This window comes from Trichophyton benhamiae (genome assembly GCF_000151125.1).
Source record: "Trichophyton benhamiae CBS 112371 chromosome Unknown contig00075.49, whole genome shotgun sequence".
In the NCBI taxonomy this organism is placed as follows: domain Eukaryota; kingdom Fungi; phylum Ascomycota; class Eurotiomycetes; order Onygenales; family Arthrodermataceae; genus Trichophyton; species Trichophyton benhamiae.
In genome coordinates, this window is record NW_003315103.1 from 485,645 (window position 1) to 505,830 (window position 20,186).

A 20,186-nucleotide genomic window follows, 5' to 3' on the forward strand; every position below is an offset into this window, starting at 1 on the left:
AAATAGATAAAGAGTAGCTACTCTAGCCAAAGAAAGCTGTTAGATTAGGCTTCCCGTCTCTTTCGTTTTCGAGTCCTCCTGCCTTGTTCTTCTTCAGGTTCACCGTTAACATCTTCGGACAACGGCTTTGGATCTGATGTTGGCTGCGACGTTTCCTTTAAGCTGTCTCCAACGGTAGGCTCTAGATGCCCTATCACAAACGCAATCTTCTCTATATCCTGCACGGAAAACGTCTGTTTTGTCTCACTTTCCTCCGAGAGTTGCTGGATCCGTCGTCTTAGCTTGGTGAAGGCATCCCATAAATCCTGGTATTCTTTGACATTGTATTTCAGTTTTGGTAACTTGTGCCTGGGAACTTGTTGATCTCGTGAATACAAATCCATGCAAAGCCAATAGTACAGCTCGTCACTAAAAAATGGAGTTGACGTCTCCGGGGCAAGGGATAGAATCAACGAAGCCGTGGCTGGTCCAACTCCACGGAAGCTTTTGCACAGCAATTGTACGGCCGCTTCAGGGAAGACACCTGCCTGAGAATCTTCTGCTAGACTTGAGAATGCCTCCTTGCTGACTGACTCTACCTGTGCTTCTGCATTTGAGCGTATCAAGCCCATGAGAGCAGGTCGAAAAGAGCCATGTTTGCTACATAACATATTAGAACATGATAACTAGCCAACATTGAGATACGGCCAACGTACAGCTTCCAGTCCATCAACTGGACCATTTCGTCCTTGTTAATGAAGCCATGAGCAGGCTTCTCTTTCCCCTTCTTCTTCTTGTTCTGGTCCCCGTTGTCACTTGCACGTTCGCGCAGAGTGACTGGCAGAGTCGTATACCGCCAGCTGTCTAGCTCTACGAACTGCTTCACCCGGTCCTCGATCTCTTCTTCCTTTTCCCTAGATATCAAGGCCTTGCTAGCCGGTTTCGCTGCCTTCCCTGCCTTTGCAGTCAGCTTGTCACGGTATACTCGGGCGAGCGTGCCATCGTAGCCGGACAGCAACTCGGACAGTGCCGATAGCGGTATCTCCCCGGCGGACAGCGACGTCATTGTTCGGTCTTCGCAGTCATCTCCTCATCTCTGCTGTCGTGTTACTGTTGTGTTAGTTGCTCAGTGATCATTGTCAGCGGAGATTAGATAGTCGATGGTCGACGGCGATAGATTGATAACGGCCGCGTCCGAAAAGGGGAACCTCAACGTCCGGCATCAAAACAGCTTGACCACCGCCGCGAAACGGGCGTCTACAGCATCTATATCACTGCGCAGCCACATATACCTCTACGGAACCCAGCTATAGCCTCCCTGCAGCCACCAGCCGGTCCACGCTGGCTGCTCTTCTTCGCGCCACTCGGCTGTTCCCCGCGGCGGGCGGAGTCAGCGTCCTGGCGCCCTCACGGGCAAAGCCGCGGTTGAGCCTGATCTCCAGGCACATCGACCAGAGGCTTCCCTTGCCAGCGCTCAACACACCATTCTCGACCGAGAGGAACGTCTCTGTCGAGCCTGACGAGGTTGAATATAAACCGATCCTGCGCACGCTGCCTGATCTGTCTGCAAGCAAAGCCAGAGACGCCGCCGCCATGTCTGCTCAAGCACCACATCCCACGGTCCTCATTCCAGGGCCCATTGAATTCGACGATGCCGTCCTCCAGTCCATGTCGACCTACGGGTGTGTATTCTTGTCTCTATTATGTGTTTATGAAGATAAATATGGTGTTGGTTGATGGCGTTTTTGAGTACGCTTGCTAATAAATCTTACTACAGGGAGAGCCATGTTGGACCGGCATTCGTGAAGATATTCGGCGAGACGCTGACGATGTTGAGACAGCTCTTCCAGACAAAGGCCACTACATCACAGCCGTTCGTGCTTGCTGGCTCAGGAACGCTGGGTTGGGACTTCGTTGCGTCCAACTTGATCGAGCGTGGTGAAAACGCCCTAGTGCTGCATACCGGCTATTTCGGTGACTCACTCTCGGAATGCCTGCAGACGTACGGCGCAAACGCAACACAGATCAAGGCACCAATTGGGGACCGACCATCTTTGGATGAGATTTCCAAGGCTCTTCAGGAGAAGGAGTACAAGATCCTGACTGTCACACATGTCGATACCTCTACGGGTGTGTTGAGTGATATCAAGGCCATTACGGAAGTTGTCCGAAAAGTCAGCCCCAACACGCTTGTTGTTGTCGATGGTGTGTGTTCGGTGGGGTGCGAGGAGATTGCCTTTGACGAGTGGGATTTGGACGTAGTGCTCACAGCCGGTCAGAAAGCCATTGGGTGCCCCCCAGGCTTGAGCATCTTGATGCTTTCTGGCCGTGCTATGGACCGAGCAAAGAACAGAACCTCTCCTCCAGCAAGCTACTATGCTTCGATCAAGAACTGGCTGCCCATTATGCAGAACTATGAGGCTGGCAAGCCATCATACTTCGCTACTCCTGCTACTCAGCTGGTTCGTGCGCTGCATACGGCTCTTACGCAAATCACTTCCAAGCCTCTTGCAGAAAGATTTGCTGTTCACAAGGAAGCCTCTCAGCGAGTAAAGAAAGCTGTTTCTGACATGGGGCTGCAGCAGCTGGCTACCAAGCAGGAGAACCAAGCCAATGCCATGACAGCCATTCGTCTTCCTGAGGGTCTGGCTCCACCTGACGTTCTTCCGAAGCTTTTCCAGAAGGGTCTCGTGTTTGCCGGTGGTCTGCATAAGGAGATTGCTTCCAAGTACATTCGATTCGGCCACATGGGAGTCAGCGTCACTGATCCTAAGCGGGACGACATTGACAGGGCCATTGCTGCTCTCAAGGAGGTCTTTGCCGAGGTCAAGAAATGATCAATTACTTGTATGCTAAACGCTAAAATGTAAATTGATTGATTGATTGATTGATTGATTGATTGATTGATTGATTGATTGATTGATTGATTGATTGATTGATGATCATTTGGATATCTATTGGCTCCGTATTTATGTGTTGCGATGTAAGGACGAGTAATGATATTAGTAGAATCTAGTGATATTACAACTGTACAGATCCCATCTGGCCTGGCAGGTAAGTATGGACTTGAGAATTAAAACGGCTCGGAACATGGAGTAACAAGTAAGGTAGGGTACAGATGGAGAAGCAGAAGAAGGAGGCGGAGGAGACGAAGAACGAAATAAGAAGAAAAGCGCCGTGCCCAATGCCACTCACTAGAGGAGTCGTTCTATCAGGAAACGAGATGAGACGAGGCAAGGAGAAAATAGGAAACATGTCAATACTCGAGCATTACCCGGACAACTTACACGCCATATATCGAGGATTGGGAGGGGGAGTGGTTCGTTACAGAGGGAGCAGGGTTCATCTAGCTTCCGACTTCACCTCGTCGAAGGGCCAGAAGCGCCCGGACATCAGTTACATGCTGCATTGCCTCTAGAATGGGGATGAGGTGAAGGAGATCGTTGTCTGTAGGATCGTTGATCCAGCCTTCGATAGGAATTGCATTATCTATTCATGTTTAGTATTGAATCAATATATCAACATACGAGACTTGGTAGAGATACCTTCGTGAAATATATAACTCATTGGACTGTTATCCAAGATCATAACTTTACTTAGATCTGGCTCAACGGAGCTGAGATCCTTGATATAAGCGCCATTGCGTATCGTGCAGTGCTGCCGGTAGTATCTGCTATGAAAGTACTTGCGTTCCTGTTCTAGCCAGTCGATGACCGGATCTGCGTATTCCTGCACGCTGGCCGTGAAGATGACTAGCTTATACCATTGGCAGACTTTGCGTAGGAAAGCGTCGCAATGAGGACGCTTGTGGACGTAGTAGAGGATAGGGTGCTGGGGGCCTAGGATCGTAGGTGCCGCTCCCGGAGCGGCCGCAGAGGCCATGGGCATGGAGAGCTTGACTTCGACCATGTGTCCGCTTGACATGCGGCCGCCCTTGGAGAGGGAGTGTATGAGGGTTTCGTCGAGATCGAGGATAAGCGTCTTCTGGGGCGTACGAGGAGGGGGCGCACCAAATATATAGGAAGGCTGCCGACGGGGGACCAACGGTCTGGGAGGCGTGGGCGCATGAGGGTATCTTGTCAGCTTGCGGGCTGCCTGGGAGACGGGTGATTTCAAACTGTCTGCCACCGGGTCCATATTGCCATTGCCAGTCGCACTGCTGGTGTTGCTGCTGCCGTCACTACGACGGGAAGCCCTGGCCTTGGAGTGTCTCTGTTCCCGGTTCTGCTTGCTCTCGTTCTGTATCTTTATTCTGATTGAGCGCCGGGGCGTCCCTTCGTCATTGTCTGTCGTGGCCAGGCTGGATTTCCGCCGTGAATGCCGGCTGCGCATGCCAGGCTCGCCCAGGGCCCGGTCAGTCTCTGATTCTGAGGTATTGGAGTACAACGACTCGGACGATAGAGAGTCCCGCAGCCTCGGAGAGCCTCTGGATGGTCTCTTCGGGCCCCTGTCCGGTCTGCTGCCAGAGTCTGCGCCGTCTCTTCTACTTCGGCGGGTGTTGCCGGTGGTGGTGGAGGTGGTGCTATTGGCCTGCCGTAGAGACCGTAACGGCTCCACGAGCGAAAACTGGCCGTCCCTGGAGTAGAACCGGCGCCCCAGATAGACGGCGGGCGAGGCAAAGATCGAGAGGATCGTCTTGAGCGTCTCGAGCAGGGCGCCGAAGAACCGTTGGGTTATGGGCAGCATCACCATGCCGGCCGTTGTGGGTGCTGCTGAGTCCTGCGCCAGAGCTTGCTTCTGGTCGGCGTCTTCGACCGTCAGCAGCGACAGCACCTCGCCGCGGGCCTCAAGCTCGTCCTCGTCGTCTCCAGGGGCGCCATCGTTCTGCATCGGGTGCTGGTGTATGTTGATGTTGCCGTCGCTGTAGGATCTGCTGCTGGCGGCCAGGCCACCTCGCGGGTTGAGGACATGGCCCTGCGAGTGGGATCGGGCCCGCGACGAATTGCTCGCAGAAGTCTGGCCGATGACTCGCGACGAGAGGATGTTCAGGGAGTTCATCTTCCGCCCTGAGCCATGCGGTGGGCTGGTGGGCGTGGGTGGACTGACTTGGGGAAGTGGTTGAGTGAGGGTTTGCGCGGAGACGAGGCGCAAAGACAAAGCAAATCGGCGGACCAGATAACTAGAGAACTGCCTTAACTATACGGAGCTGCTACGCCAGTGAATGGAGAGCGCCAGCGCAGGCCGGCTAGAGATGGACGGAGGTGAAGCCGAAGCTGCAGAAGACGTAGGCGCAGATGTAGACGTGAAGGAGAGGGGCTTGCATGGCTCTAGAGTTAGCTGGTGGTTTTGGCTGTTGGCTGTCCAGCTGCGCTCAACGGGCTGGCTGGCGTGATGGGGGGGGAGATTTTGATATCGGGCCGGCGCAGGGCAGATGCTGGCTTCTACGCGGGTACAGCGGATGGCTGGGCTTCTACACTAGTTACGGCGGCTGTCTATCTACATACTGGCTCGATGCTGGCAAGGCTGGTGGACTGATGGTCATTCGGACCGCCTGGCTGCTGGTCCTGCTGGATATACCTGCACTATTATTGGCTGGCATTCGAGTGCAGGGCGTTGTCCCTTGTAAGAAAACCCGGACGAGGGGCATCTCAGGCCGAGTACCGGGTGTTGGAGACCCAGTGTAGCTGGCTATCGACGTGCTGGCTGGTCATACCCCCTGTGGATGGCGGTTTGGTAGAGCTTCGATAGATGTAGATGCAATTGAATTTGAATATCATCATCCTCACCACCACCACAACTATTCATGCCATTGGATTCGTAACGTCGTAACATGCTTAGAGCATTCTTAAGGGGCCATTCTTCCATCAAATAGTAAGATAGTTACAGCTCCCGGCTCAGAGATGGACGCCTTCAGATGTGTCGTCCGCGCCGTTCAGGTCCGGCTCCATGCCAGGCTGCGAGCTTGCTGACGGGCCATCATTCTGCTGATTACTGCTAGGCGGCTGGCTCGCAGTTCCATTCGCCCCTTGTCCGTCTTCGGGCTCATCAGCTTCACGTTCAGCTTGTTCCTCCGGCCACTGCTCGCCGCGTCTCTCCAGCTCGAGCTTGACGAGATCAATCCGCTCGCGCATCCGTCGGATCACCTCCTCATTTTCTGTGATGGCATCCTCGCACTCCTTGTCTCCGCCGTCTGTCTGCTCTATGAATGTCTTCAGCTCGCCGTTGGAGCGTTCAAGATGCGCTGTCGAGTTCTCGAGCTCTGCGATCTTCGCATAGACAGACGATAGCGGCAGGTCTTTAAGCGCTTCTGCAAACGCGCCAGGATCAATCGGCCGTGACTCCGCAGACATCTTGTCGTCTTTTTTTATCTCTTATTCTCTGTATTATTCGCTTTGCTTTCGCTTCTTCTTCTTCTTCTTCTTCTTCTTCTTCGTTTGTCTTTTTGTCGTTAAAAATTGATTTAATAAAGTCGAAGATCTTATCTTTCACGTGACTTGATCTGATAAGATGCCTTCGTCTTCCTATCAAAAAGATGAAAAAGACGAAAAGAAGCAAGAAAGGGCGAAGAAACGATTAAAGACCAAAGATTCAGCAGTTCAGACAAAAGATTAACTCGCCATAGTGTGGCTGAAGAGATAGCCAGGGAGGTACGTTGCTATATTGACCCTCAATTGACGTAGAAACATGGCTAACTCAACCAAAGACGGCTGCCGTCACAACGACAGAGAGATGAACAATGCTGCCACGATAGCATGGCGGACTCCATGCCGATGGATTCATGCTTATTCCCGATCTGCCTCGACCAGATCCTCCCTTCTTGACCAGCTACGCCTCATATACCCCTCGTCAATAAGGCCGCGAGGCGCAATACGATGTTTATCCAGCAAGACGCCAACCTCACGCAACGCCAGCCAGCGGGCTCCCGGCTCTCAAACTCGTGGAAACACAGCTGCTTTCCCTAAACGAGACCTGCCAGCACCGCAGATTGCCCAGATATTTGGCACTGCTACTCTACCCGCGAGACTAGGCAACCAGATCCTCCGAGCGTTACAGGACCAGCGAGTATCAGGCACACTTGATCTGCCGCTACCAGACGAGATCACCCGCACTGCCCCCCCGCACATCATCGAAGCTGGTCTAGCGTGGCTGCGGAGCAAGCACCCCATGGACGAAGACGCAGCTATCTTGGCGAGAATTGAACGAGAGGAGCAGGAGGAGGAAGAGCAGCTGATTCGCCGGGCAGAGGAACTGGGTCTGTATAAACCGCAGAGTGGGAAGTTTGGATCTAGCACCACCAAAGAAGGAGATGTGTATGGGAGCAGTGTCCTTGATGAAGTCCGGAAGAAGAATATAAAGGAAAGCAAGCAGACGGAAGAAAAGCAAAGACAAGACTGGCTTGATGGTGAAGCGAAACGGATAGAACAGCTTCAGGCTCAGGCTGAGAAACTCAAGGGTATACAGAAGTATGAGCCGCAGGAGCTTACAGAGGGTGAGTATCACACGTTCACTTTTCGGGGTTATGTAGCCATGTTAACAGCTATCCAGCACGCCCACGAGCAGATCCCGAACAACGACCTGCACTGGCTTGGATCCAACAGCAGCATGTCAAAGCAACTTCTACAACTGATGCCTCAAAACTTACAACTGTTAGTATCTAGTATAATTTCGTACGCGAGCCAAGCTAACTTCATCTTAGGCCGGCCGTCTCTTACCGTCCCTCGCAGTCGTTGCTCTAACCCTTGGGCTCTGCTACGTCTTCTCTGAATCATACGAAGCTCCACTCCATAACCAGCGAATGTGGCCCGATATGCAGCCTGCAGCAGCCACGTTGACAGCCATAGTAGGCCTAAACGCAGGCGTATTCTTACTCTGGAAATTCCCTCCAGCCTGGAGATTGCTGAACAAATATTTTATCAATGTTCCCTACTACCCATACGCTGCCAGTGTGGTTGGAAGTGTCTTCAGTCATCAGCAGCTTCGTCACCTTGGGTCAAATATGTTTATTCTATGGTTCGTCGGCAAGAAACGTAAGTAAGCCTAGTACTTTGCTGGGTTATATCTAATCCGCTAACCTGGGTAGTTCACGATGACATTGGCCGGGGAGATTTTGTAGCCGTTTATTTATCCGCCGGTGCCTTTGCGACATTCTCTTCATTTGCCATCCGAGTGTTGTCAAATACGCTGACCGTCTCATCATTGGGAGCAAGTGGCGCCATATCCGGCGTCGTTGCAATGTGGTGTATTCTTCACTCTAAGTAAGTCGATAGATTCTAACGCACCAGCAAAATAGCATCATTTTAATCTAACATTGACGTAGTGAGAGACTCACGATTGCATTCATTCCGCGTGAATGGCAGGAGAAGATATCTGCTTCAGGATCGACATTCCTGTGTGCTATCATACTTGGAGAGCTACTGAATTTCATACCGGCCTTCCGTTTCTTTGCAGTGGACTTGTGGTCTCATCTAGCAGGATATGGTGCTGGCATACTTCTTGGGTTATTGTGGAAGGAGAAGAAAGAGCGTGAGCGGAGGAGGAATCCTCCGAGTTGGCTGAAGTCGTTTGGACTCTGATAAACTTGTATATATATTTATGTGTAATATACTTCATTCAATGAAGCTGTTGTATTCTCTACCGATAAGTGGGGTGGAAAATAGTATCACTGATAGTACATACAGGAACAGGGTAAACATAACATAATAACAGCATGGACAGGGACTGATGATGATTAGACCAGCTGGTACCCGAGGGAAAAGCCGGATCGCTGCGTATGTGCAGGTCAATAGGGGAAATAAAACATAACACGTTACAGATAGGAATGGGAATTATGATAACACAAAGGTATTTCTCTTCTACCCGAAAAGTCGAACGTTAATAAACGAGTCGTATCGCTATTGTTCATGTCAAGGTTACGCCGGAGGACCAGCCTGCACCAGGGGTGGCACTATAATCCAGTTAGCTGGAAAAACAGAAGTACAAAATGAGATGGAATGACATACCACTAAAGCCGTATCCCTCAGTCTTACCCTCGATATCAGCAGGGTCAATTTCAACACGGATTGCAATATCCAAGCCACCCAGTTTGCCTGTGACATTGCTCACTCCGTCTGCAGAACGGTATTTTGTGCCAGCATCCTGTTCTCCCGGGTGGAGAGCATCATGTCCATCCTTGGGAGCCTTTGCGAGCTCAGGTTGCTCATTAGACGTGGTAATTTCGGTGATACAGGCGTAGTTACGGGAAGGCATGGTCACTTTATTGGAGCTAGAAGACTTTTCTTTGCCTCCGGGCTGGTCGTTGAAGATCTTCATCAGAGTTTCGTCCGTGTGCGGATCGAGATGATGGATCTTGTTCCTGCTGGCGAGTAGGTTCGCCACGGCCTTGGGAGGAGGCTTATTGGTGATGGCACTGCTGATGACATTGATCATGTACTTGGGGTCACTGTCGATAGGAACACGGTCCTTGACTCGGGAGTAGAAGCGGCCCACGGCTGCCAGGTGGACGTCGCCACCAAGGATGGTGACTCGGACTGAATAACGGGCAGCAAGTTGTTGGAGACGTTGGATCAACTGTCTTCTCTCCGCCTTGTGCTGCCTAGCAGTGTAGTGGTCGTCAAGGTCATCGAGCAGATCGACCTGGCCGTCAAACTTGTTGAAGAAGCTTCCTCCAAGGCCAAACCGCTTGTTCAGAAGGCGGATGGGGGATATCAGGGGAGAAGAGAGGATGTTTTCAAGCCAAGCAAGGCGAGGATACGCAATGGGGACACCAAGCAGGAGGATCAAATGCTTGATTTCTCCCTTGGCGGCAGTAAACTCCTTTTCTAGGCGGGCGAAGATGGCATCATAGGTCTCCGGGTAATTGACCTGATGTCTGGTACGCTCAGTGCGAGCATCGATTCCGGCAAAGGCAATACGCTTTCCAAGACGCATGTAGAGGTTTCTGCTGATCTCCTCGACATAGGGACCTGGTTTAGATCCTACTATCCAGCCAGGCTCGTCCTCGGGCTCCTTGTAGACGTAGCAGCCTTCCAGCTGGCGCTGGTCAATGCCCGAAGTCCCGTCTTCACCGGCCTGCATGGTCTGGGGAGCATCAGTGGTGAAAGTCGACATGGGAGGAGCATTGTGGTGCTGGAACAGACAGTAGTACTTGAAGGCAACACCTCCAAGGCCACGGAAGACAGCACATCTCATGAAATGGTCAGTATACGACCCAAAGCCATCAATGATATCATGGTCGTCCCAGATGTTGATCTGGGGGATCTGCGCATTGGCGGTAGCAAACGGCTCAGTCCCGTACCAGCGAACGTAGTTGTTAAAGTAGAAGACATCACACTCTGCTCTAAGGGTATTGGGGAATGGGTGTGCCCGTCTGCGGTGTGGGTTGGTGATGTTGGTCCACTCCTTCAGGGGGCCCTCAGTCCGGACAGAATCATTGTATATCTGGTCACCACCTCCGATCATGACGTGAAATGGCCGCTGAGCATGGAGCCTAAGAACGTCATGCCAGAGCAAGGGGCCTTGCCAGTGGCCCAGGTCGGTGCCCACGGAGAAGCCATTGCAGGAATGGAACATGATGCGCATCGAGTCATTGACAGCAGGCACTACGAAGTTCCAGGAGGACATGGTATGCTCCTGGTCCACATGCCGGAAGCCCGGGATAGTGTACTGCCAGCGCGCCTCATAGTCCTCCATGGCGACGGCGATGCGGAAGCGCCAGAAGGCCGCGATAGGGCTGGAGAAGAGCTTGACGCCCTCGACGGTGGGTTCGACACTGCCGGCGCCGGCAGTAGGGCCGTTGACGTTCGACACGGCTCCCAGACACTGCAGCTGCAGCAACGGCGGCTGTTCACGCGGTCGAGTGACTATCAGGACGCTGCCGTTCCATACCTGGCGCGAGCTGGCATCGGGCCCCATATGCTTGTAGTTGAGCAGCGGACCGCAGAGGACCTGCACCGCGTCCTCGGGCACGGCGAGCATCTCACGGGCACCGGCAACCTCGGTCTCAGCTATACTCCGTACGGGAGCCATCGGTTAGCTTTCGGACATTTCTTTGTCTTTTGTTGATGTAGTTATTCTGTGGTTGCGTACCTGGCTGGGTGTTTGTGGCTGGCGCTGGTTCCTGAGACGCGGCCACTCGAGGCGCTTCCATCTCCATGACGGCGGCAGACGAAGCAGAAGAAGCTGTCTATTCGAGTCGCAGGCAGTCTGTGGCCTAGGGCGAGATGCGATGAAGCTGTCTCGATGCTGTGAGGAGCGTTGCGCTGCGCGGGCTGTCGCTGTCGCTGTCGCTGTCGAGGCCGCAGGAGTGTCAACAAACAACGGCTGAAGTCGCAAGCCGAGGCTGACCCGAAGTCAGCAGCGTCAATTCTGGCCTTTTTCTTGCTTCGTCTCTACCCGGTCTTCTCTGCCTGATGTCGATAGCTGACGAGAAAGGCGTCTACTGTTGATTGTTGACTGTTGGCTGTTGACTGTTGACTGGCGAGGTTGCGGGAAGGGGAAAAGACGGGACGTTGCAGAAGTTGCTGCTTGCTTTGCAGGTGGAACCGCCTATCAACTTTGCAATCTGACCAGGTTTTGCGCTCTACGACGTTTGATTACTGATGCTTTTCTGGCTAGCGGCGATGCAGAAGCCATGCATAAAAGAGACAAGGAGAGGAGGAGAGAAGGAAGAAGGACTCGTTTATACGGCTGGCAAGCTATTACTCTTCTGCCTCTGGGTGCTGGGGGCCAACCAAAGACAGCAAACCTGGAGATCAAGAACAGGCCGTGGCGCCTGCTGTGAAGCCACAATGACGACAGGGATGAGGAAGAATCAGGAGGATGTGTCGTGGAGCTTGCTGGCTGCTGGCTGGCTGCAGATTTAACTAGCTGAGGTGATGACCTTTGCTGGCCATCCAACAGGCTTAGGGGAGGGACCGACCCCTATCAAGCCACATCTGGGGGATCCACACCTCGTATCTGCGAGCCGATGCTTCCTCGGCTGGAACATGCTTTGGGATGGGACGAGGAACCGTGGTCTTATCTCGGGATTAATTAGGTTGAGGCATGGTTTTATATTGAAGAGTATACTCCATAATGGTCAGGGGTTGTCAGTCGACCCAGATCAAGATACCCTTCGCATCGCTCTTTATGCTCTCTGTCGGTAGGATACGCAGCGTCTTGTTGAAGTAAGTGTCCACGACGACCAGCTGCGGCTGAATCCAGGCGCCCCGTCGAGTCGCCAGCAGGCTGTACTGTAACGTATGACGGCTCAGCGGGACAAGCCGTAGGGTCATGGACTTGGGGCCACTAAAAGCGAACTGGTCACTCGTTTCCATTGTCAGGTTGAATGTCAGAAAGTGCATCGATGGGTTCTCGAGTGTGTAGTTTAGCTGGATCATGCCGGGGACGTCGTTGCTGCGGCCGGCTTTTGAGCCGAGGGATGCCAGCACGCGAGGCTCACTCATTGGAATGGAGAATCGAGGGACGGCCAGCGAGGTTATTACTGACTCTGTGGGGAGAGATATTTCAGGAGAGGTGGCTTCTGCTTCAAGGACGTCTTGCTGTTCGTCTCGACGCCATTTGATCTCCAGCTCAAAACTGACCCCAGTCTGCAGCCGATCCTCCATAGTAAGCCGCTCGATGACGACGATGAAATCTGTGCTTTGGGGTTCCTCTGGGCGGATATATCTGTTCTCAGACTGCTTGCTGCTGTCTGAAGCCGCAGTAATACTGCAAATTTTGCCTACTTCGACAGCCACGACCCGGAGCTTGACGTCCTCGATGATAAGTGCCTCCCGGGAAAAAGACATCAGCGTGGAGTTGAGGAGCCACCGTTGCTGCGTGTTGGAGACTTCTGACTCGTCAATATTGAAGAAGTCGGGCCAGGGGGATAGATGTAGCTGTGGTAGAAAATTGTAGTTTGCTTCGAACGGCTGGATAAACGGTAGGTCCAGCGAGATGGCTTTTGATATCGCTGCCTCGGGGTCAGAGCTGAGATGGTAAAAGACGCTGATTTCCAGATCATACTGTATCGGGTGAGGTGCCTCGACCACCACAGCAGGCAGGATGGTATGCTCGCCTGCTCCTAGTTCCGCGATTTTACGCCGGATAGTCTGCGTGTTTGTCTCCTTTGTCTGGGAGATAGACAGTTCTTCACTTTCTTCAGAGTGTTCCTCCACGCCAGCACCATCGAGCCAGCTTAGAGCTGCAGGAGACTCCGAGCGACCACTGAGTTTTAATTCCACAACGATTGACGCAGACGCATCCTCGTTGTTATCGAGCCTGATGTTCAATCCTGCCTTTTCCCCAAAATAGTAGGCGTCCCGAAGGCCAGGAACGGATATCAGCACCTTAGGTGGCTTTGGTAGTATTTGACAGCTAGAAGGGTCTCTACCCTTGCCAATCCGCCTTGAGGTGATGCTACCTTTGCTCTCGGTCCACCATCTTGGTTGTGCGTAGGCGTCGTTGCTAGTACTACTAATAGTATAAGTGAGATCAAATTTATTGCCTGCTACCATCAGTGTGATAGATGCCACTCGAACATCGCTGGCCTCCCGTGGTATCAGAGTCAGGGTGAATGCACGCGTCTGTCCCGGGAAGAGGGATAGATTCGCATTGCCTTTGATCTCCTGTGATAGCGATGATGGCCCGGTTTGGCCGTCTGCCAGTGATATTGATGCATGGGTATGGGAAGATTCAGTTGCATCAGTCGCGTTGCTATCAGCGAGTATTCTGATTGGGGGTAAACCGCCTTCAAAGGTAATATTGACCTCGCTGAGGTGAATTGGGGATGACTTTTGGCTGCAGTTTGATTGAAGAACAAGCTGACCCCTGAGGAGCTCGCCTACGTTTCCACTTGAAGAATTGAATATGAAGGACATTGAAACTGGAATCCGTTAGATACAATTGAGACCAAGTAGTAAAAATAGATTGGAGAATATTTACTGCAAGAAGCAACGTCTTTGTCTGTCAAAACTATTACTGATTTTTCAGATGCCTTTTCGTCAGCCGTTCCGGTTCTATATATATCGTAATTCCAATCAGGTCTATTCGTAAAATCTGCTTCGGTTAGCAACAGAGTAAGTAATAAAAGCGTCGGGGGGCTTACTTTTGTTCATTAATTCCCAGTCTATACGGTAAATAGTTTCAAAATCGCCGCAACGCACGGCACAATCTCGCAGTAACCAGGCGCACTCCTCCATCAAATGCCACCACCCTTCCCGTCTCCAGGAAATCTGGAGCCATAGAGGTCGTAGGATCTCAAGGGCATCACTCCAAGCCTCGAGACGGACATACTCTTTCGCCATTGTGAACTTCTGTTTCTCGACCATACGAACCTGGCCCCGTTTGGCGAATTCAGCTACGGACTCTGTAAGGAATTCTAGTATTTGGTGCGAGTACTTGTCTCCCGGTCGGTCATCAATGGGATATTCGACATGTGGCTCCGGGGCCTGGTACGTGTCGTAGACGTTAGACAACGCTTTGCGCTGTGATGTTGCATTATGCTGATCTGGAGGTAATCGATCTTCCTGTGGTATATTCTCAGCATGAAGCCGTCGACGAGCAGTATGTTTGGCAGCCCGAGCAAGCCAGTATCCACGGTGGTGGAGGAAGTCCCAAGGAGATACACGCTCTCCTGACAGCAGCGTCTTTTCAGATAGTACAAAGATTGGTCCGCTGTTGGTGCCTACGGGTGAAGGGGGTATGTAGGAGCGGCTAATTGTATGTGCCATGATCAAGGACCAGTTTACTTCCCACGCCTCCCAGCCATAATTATTTGTTCCTTTTCCTTTGTTATGGGCAATGTTTTGTATCCGTCTCCTGTGGGCTGCCCAAAACTGAACAGCAGGAGTAGTCTGTTCCAGCCATAAGTGACACCGCAAAATCCGCAATGCGAGCACATCAGCTAACATGCGGGCCTCATCAAACCTTGGACTCCAAGCGGCAATGGCTCCAAATACCTCATCGCCAAAGAGCAGATCATACGCAGTCTCGTAGCTACGGCCAGCAGCATCCATCTCCTGGCGGAACTCAGCAAGTACGCCTAGTTTAAATTCATACCGAACATTCCAGCCTTGCTGCGAGAGAGTCTGAGAGGTCCCGCTAGTAGGAGGTGCGGTAGGAGGTGGGATGGTGGCCCTGTTGCGCTTGCGGCGACTGTGTTTTGACAGATCTCTATAGTACTCTACCGCAGCGCCCTGGATCGAGAACAGTAAGGATTTAACGAACCTCTGAATGTCTAGTGGGCTTGGACCTGGGGGGAGTGTGAAGACATTTCGGGGATCTAATCCAGTGGCCTTTCTAATGCTTGAGATGCGGTAATTGGCATCCTCCAAGACCGGTCCGTCCTCGAAGAGGAAGACGACGACAAAACGAGTCTTGTAGCCTGACTGAGCCCAGTCTCGCTTTAGGCTATTGATCTCTATCTTGAGCTGGTTATCCTTGAGCGTGGACATGTTTGTATCTGTGGTGAGAGGGAAGAAATTGACAAATGCGGCCGGTACGAGGCACTGGTGTTTGGATATCCAGCCGGGCGTGACCATGCCATCTGGGAAGACCTCCGAGCCGGGTGTGAGGGGAGACAGCGGCGAGTGAGGTACGGGAGCCAGGCCATCGTTGTCTGGAGCATATTGCGTAGTATCTGCCTTTTTCCGGGGAAGTGTATAAGTCTGACCATGTTAGTATGCCATGCCAACTGAAGAGCCGTTACCTGAGTAGATTAGAGAAAAGATTAACACACCCTAGAAGCTCTCTGTATCCTCAATCCGACACCATTGGCCCTGTGGCTGAAATACCTCGAGCTCCACGGCCAAAAAGAGGCATCTTCCGCGAGCAGGGCAGCGAGTAGTCCGTCCGCCACAGCGCCAGAAACCGGCGGGAAGTCCGAGAAGACACAGACTCCACCATCCACGCCGTCAACTCCAGACACTATTGCCTCTCCAGCCTCCTCTCCTGTCTCGCCCGCCGCTGCCAGGCCGGATATCAGCACCAGCGGGAGGTTGTGGTCGACATAGCTCGGGGGGAACGCATCCATGATGGTGTGCTGCTGCCGTGCTGTGGCCTCCAGCCGCCCTCCGCAATTTCAATTCCAATTTCCAATTTCAACGCCAATTCCAATCTCAACCTGAATCTCAATCTCAATCTGAGTGTCTCTGGTCTCCGGCAGTTGTCTCCGTGTTTGCTTTCCGGAGTCTAGTGCCAGGACGATGGCTGGGGGAGCTCTCTATCTGCGGCGAGTCTCTCGATCATCTCGCAGCCGATGTTCCTTGCGCGGCGGGCGGGCGACCAGCATACCCCTGACTTGAAACGCAGCTCCAGCTCTTCTCCCTCGTCACTAGTTCTTCTTCTGCTGCTGCTGCTGCTTCTGCTTCTTCGTCTGCCTCTGCTTCGTCTTCTTCTGCTGCTGCTGCTGTCCAGTTGCTGCTTCGCCTTTGCGTTTCTTTGACGTCAAAAAGAAGCGCAGCGAATCCCTCACGTGATCAACACTCAGGGCCGTCAACGTCAACCTTCAACCTCAACTCCAACAAAATCTCAAAAAGGACGACAAGACGAGAAGAAGCAAAGAAAAGGCCAGGGAAAAAAGGGACAAAAAGGACTCCGTCGTTGCTTTTTCCTGCTGGGATCCCCTTCCGCGGCCTCTGCGCCCTCGTCGGCCAACCAATTATCGCAGCCGGCGAGCCCGGAGTTCCATTTTTTTAATCTTCCTCTGCCAATACGGTTCCCCAGAAGAGCCAAACAATGACCTGAACGAACCGCGGGCTCAGTTTTTACGAGAGTTGAGAGAGAGTAAGAAACCGAGAGGGCGGCTTCGGTTTGTTCTTTGGCTTCTTCGCCCTTTTCTACCCTCCTCTGCGTCCATCGAGGTGTTGCTAACCGTCGGCTGATAGCAGTAAGCGAGCAATAATGACAGTGCGGCATGCAAGACTGTACCGAGTGAGCCACCACCAGACGCACTGTTCGACCTGAATATATGACATATATACGGATACAGCCTCCTATTTTGTTGCGAGAACTACTCCTATTTCTTCACTGTTCACCCATCTGTCGACCTGGCGCGCAATAATGGAGGCTTCTGAGAGACGGTCTTCGCGCGGCAGCAACCTCAATAATAATCATAATAACAACAACAACCATAATAGCCCTAATGAGATATCACAAAGACGCCAGTCGATGCCTGCTGCTGGGCCAGGAAGGAGACAGTCGCCCCGGGGACACATCGCCCCAGCATCGCCAGAGGTCATTTCGTCTCTCATCTCGTCGCTGTCTACCATATCGACCCCAGCTCGCACACACTTCGAGAGTCTGCCCCGGGTAGGCGGATCGCAGACAGCTCCCCCTTCGCCCAAGACGCCTCGGAACGGCCAGTTTGATGGCTCGGATATGGATTATGGCTCGTTCAAGGCGGCGGCTGCGGCTGCGGCTGCGGAGAGCGAGGCCCCATTCTTGCATCCCTATGACGCGGCCATGTCTCCCGTTATCAGAATGTCAAAACCGCCGTCATCGGCAAGGTCTCCTCGCTCGTCAGTGTCATACCATTCTTGCCGGAATGCAGATGATTCTATCTCCCTACGGCCTCCTTCTCGCGGCTCTCATGGCTCCGCAACTACCGGCCATGAAGACTCGGGCAGTTTTGGTGTCGTTCGTCTCGAGCCCGGGTCGCGCAAATCTACCGCCAGCCTTGTATCCTCGGGCAGCCGGAGGAGTTTAAAGAACCAGCTTGGCCTCTTCCGCCGTTCGTCGCGAGATTCCACCCGGGCCAAGGAGCAACCCATTGATCGTCTCGGTGTAGAAGACGGACCGGGTCCTTCAATCGCAAACTCCCAGAATAACCGGTCTGTTTTACGGTCCGTTCGCTCCATGGCTGACCTCGCGGAAGAAGCGAACGGGTCCGTCACCGAGTCCGGTGGTCAGAAGAAAAAGTCTGGAGACTTTCAGGACTCAAGGCGGGAATCGGCTCCAAACCTGAAGCAGACCCACACCCACGAGCTCCCGGCTTGCCTCACCCCTGGTGGAATTGGAAGCGGTAGAAGTATTCCTACACGAGAGTCCTCATTGCGTCACAGCTTTAACAGTCCCTCGTCGAAGAAGCGCCGCTCCGGCCGACACAGTGGATATTCTTTCAAAGATGTGGCGGTTGATAAGAAAATTACGGAAGTCAACGCAGAGGCCGACCAGGTAACCCAGCGCATCAAGGAGATTAAGGACCACCAGCAGAAGATCAAGGATCGGATGGTTGTCGATGACAGATTGCCTCCTCCGCCCCCGGATAGCACAAAGCCCAATATCGCTCGACCGTCTGCTACTTCCGCGGCCGCCTCAGCTTCTTGCCCATCAATGCAGCTCGCCAAAGTGGATGAACTCTTTCTTGACTTCGGCGACAGCGCGCCCTCTCCCACCGTCAGCACTCGTAGGGCCCCCTCCGTGAGCAAACGGGGTGCGCCGCTTGCGCCAAAGACCGGAAACCTGCAAGCAACCTCTCCCACGAACCAGCGCTCAAGGCATGACGACGGTCTCACCAAGAACGCGAAAGGGTCTGATATGAAGGGCCATAGGAGGACATACTCTGACTCCCCTTCAACAGCACCCCGGCCCTCCTCAGATGCAAATGCCAGACCAAGTAGCCCAGATGTAATTGAGGAAGCTGTGACAGCATACATCACCTCGCCCAAACTTACGCAGAAGGTACCTCACCCGCAGACAGGGCGTATCATCGCTTTTTCAGAAGTTGGAGATCCCAACGGCCATGTCGTCTTTTGCTGCGTCGGTATGGGTTTGACCAGATACCTTACGGCCTTTTACGATGAGCTAGCTCGGACGCTGAAACTGCGGCTTATAACCCCTGACCGGCCTGGAGTTGGAGAGAGTCAGCCCTGTCTAGACGGTACGGGGACTCCTTTGAACTGGCCGGGTATGTATTATTGTATCCTCTATTTAATATTCCGTTTTGATGCTAACTACTTTTATTTAGATGATCTTGCAGTGATATGTAAACATCTAAAAATCTCAAAGTTCTCCATGCTCGCGCACTCCGCTGGAGCCATATACGCTCTGGCCACTGCTTTGCGCATGCCCCAGCATATCCGAGGTCGCATCCACCTTCTCGCGCCTTGGATACCGCCCTCTCAAATGACCGGCATGGGATCACATAAAGACCCGTTACCGGCCACCGCACTCCCTTACTCCCAACGGCTTTTGCGTGCACTTCCTACTCCTATCCTCAAAGTCGCAAACTCCAGGTTCATGACCGCAACCAGTGCAAGTATCACTAGCAGCCTCCCCAAAAGCTCACGCAAACCAAAACGCCGAAGCACTGTTGGCAGAGAAGCAACACCGGTACCTCCTGAAGTTAGCGGAACAACCACCACCAGTGGCCAGGGCAAGGTCCCTACCTCCACGCCCCGCAAGCAACACCCTCCTCTCCCTACACAAGAAGGGGCCGGCGCAGTAACATCTAGCGCATCAAGCGTCGCTGCCGGAGTTACCCCAGACAACGTCTCCATATCTGAACAAGAACGACGGACGGAGTATGACAACCGCCTCACCCATGCAATCTGGGAACTTGCAACAAGTTGCGCCAATCCCGCCGTTGACCTGCTCATTTGCCTCGAACGTAGACGGGCCATTGGATTCAGATACGTCGACATCAACCGTGCGGTCGTCATACACCATGGTTCCCGCGACACAAGAGTTCCTGTCGACAACGTCCGGTGGCTAGGAAAGACGATGCGCCGGTGCGAAGTCAGAGTTCTCGAGGGTGAGGGTCACGGGCTTATGGCGTCTGCTACAGTGATGGGCAATGTCTTGATGGAGGTCGCAAAGGAGTGGGAAGACTGGACAACTGTTGTTCAGGGCCGACGGGATGGAAGGAAACCTACTGCGCAGTAGTTTCAACATCACGCTACCATGCACCAACCTAATATCTACAAGAAGGACATAGTTTTGTCTACCAGCGTTCTTTACCAGCCGATACCCAGTCTGTACTCTACATGTTTTAATACCCTTTCTTTGACTCAACGAACACGCCCTAGGACCCTGACCGTTCTATACCAGAAGTACATAGCTTTGACCTTTAGATAGATACCACTATAGTTCTAATTATTAGTTCCCTCTCTCTGCGCCATGTATATAACCAAAAAACCAACTGTTACATAGGCAGCGAATAACAGTCTTTTCATCCTATTCTATCAATGCCATCTTGGTTGCTCCCTCAATATGTCTTCAGTATCGGGTCTTCGCCCTACAAAACCTGAGACTGGTGACGTAAACTTCAGGGGGCGAGACTTGAGGTA

General features: G+C 52.7%; 10 protein-coding genes across 10 annotated transcripts; 4 read left to right on the forward strand and 6 right to left on the reverse strand.

Annotated features, from left to right (window-relative positions):
• Positions 1 to 44: 44 nt before the first annotated feature.
• On the reverse strand, positions 45 to 1,045 carry ARB_08027 (uncharacterized protein; the record flags this gene model as incomplete). Its single annotated transcript, XM_003013869.1, has 2 exons — positions 45 to 639; positions 696 to 1,045. The coding sequence occupies 2 exons, from the start codon at positions 1,043 to 1,045 to the stop codon at positions 45 to 47; spliced, it is 945 nt and encodes a 314-aa protein (XP_003013915.1).
• A 527-nt stretch (positions 1,046 to 1,572) lies between these two features.
• On the forward strand, positions 1,573 to 2,816 carry ARB_08028 (uncharacterized protein; the record flags this gene model as incomplete). Its single annotated transcript, XM_003013870.1, has 2 exons — positions 1,573 to 1,661; positions 1,757 to 2,816. 2 exons carry the CDS (start codon positions 1,573 to 1,575, stop codon positions 2,814 to 2,816), a joined length of 1,149 nt encoding a protein of 382 aa, XP_003013916.1.
• A 509-nt stretch (positions 2,817 to 3,325) lies between these two features.
• On the reverse strand, positions 3,326 to 4,977 carry ARB_08029 (PWI domain mRNA processing protein, putative; the record flags this gene model as incomplete). Its single annotated transcript, XM_003013871.1, has 2 exons — positions 3,326 to 3,468; positions 3,507 to 4,977. 2 exons carry the CDS (start codon positions 4,975 to 4,977, stop codon positions 3,326 to 3,328), a joined length of 1,614 nt encoding a protein of 537 aa, XP_003013917.1.
• Positions 4,978 to 5,813: 836 nt separating this feature from the next.
• ARB_08030 (uncharacterized protein) lies at positions 5,814 to 6,269 on the reverse strand (the record flags this gene model as incomplete). Its single annotated transcript, XM_003013872.1, has 1 exon — positions 5,814 to 6,269. The coding sequence occupies one exon, from the start codon at positions 6,267 to 6,269 to the stop codon at positions 5,814 to 5,816; it is 456 nt and encodes a 151-aa protein (XP_003013918.1).
• Positions 6,270 to 6,603: 334 nt separating this feature from the next.
• Positions 6,604 to 8,492, forward strand: ARB_08031 (rhomboid family protein, putative; the record flags this gene model as incomplete). Its single annotated transcript, XM_003013873.1, has 5 exons — positions 6,604 to 7,408; positions 7,465 to 7,565; positions 7,616 to 7,946; positions 8,033 to 8,174; positions 8,237 to 8,492. The coding sequence occupies 5 exons, from the start codon at positions 6,604 to 6,606 to the stop codon at positions 8,490 to 8,492; spliced, it is 1,635 nt and encodes a 544-aa protein (XP_003013919.1).
• A 382-nt stretch (positions 8,493 to 8,874) lies between these two features.
• On the reverse strand, positions 8,875 to 11,071 carry ARB_08032 (uncharacterized protein; the record flags this gene model as incomplete). The annotated part of the gene is made up of 2 exons (XM_003013874.1): positions 8,875 to 10,922; positions 11,005 to 11,071. The coding sequence occupies 2 exons, from the start codon at positions 11,069 to 11,071 to the stop codon at positions 8,875 to 8,877; spliced, it is 2,115 nt and encodes a 704-aa protein (XP_003013920.1).
• Positions 11,072 to 11,516: 445 nt separating this feature from the next.
• ARB_08033 (uncharacterized protein) lies at positions 11,517 to 11,780 on the forward strand (the record flags this gene model as incomplete). Its single annotated transcript, XM_003013875.1, has 1 exon — positions 11,517 to 11,780. One exon carries the CDS (start codon positions 11,517 to 11,519, stop codon positions 11,778 to 11,780), a length of 264 nt encoding a protein of 87 aa, XP_003013921.1.
• Positions 11,781 to 12,005: 225 nt separating this feature from the next.
• ARB_08034 (uncharacterized protein) lies at positions 12,006 to 13,778 on the reverse strand (the record flags this gene model as incomplete). The annotated part of the gene is made up of 1 exon (XM_003013876.1): positions 12,006 to 13,778. The coding sequence occupies one exon, from the start codon at positions 13,776 to 13,778 to the stop codon at positions 12,006 to 12,008; it is 1,773 nt and encodes a 590-aa protein (XP_003013922.1).
• A 165-nt stretch (positions 13,779 to 13,943) lies between these two features.
• On the reverse strand, positions 13,944 to 15,931 carry ARB_08035 (uncharacterized protein; the record flags this gene model as incomplete). Its single annotated transcript, XM_003013877.1, has 2 exons — positions 13,944 to 15,566; positions 15,638 to 15,931. The coding sequence occupies 2 exons, from the start codon at positions 15,929 to 15,931 to the stop codon at positions 13,944 to 13,946; spliced, it is 1,917 nt and encodes a 638-aa protein (XP_003013923.1).
• A 1,028-nt stretch (positions 15,932 to 16,959) lies between these two features.
• Positions 16,960 to 19,782, forward strand: ARB_08036 (uncharacterized protein; the record flags this gene model as incomplete). Its single annotated transcript, XM_003013878.1, has 1 exon — positions 16,960 to 19,782. The coding sequence occupies one exon, from the start codon at positions 16,960 to 16,962 to the stop codon at positions 19,780 to 19,782; it is 2,823 nt and encodes a 940-aa protein (XP_003013924.1).
• Between the last annotated feature and the right edge of the window lie 404 nt (positions 19,783 to 20,186).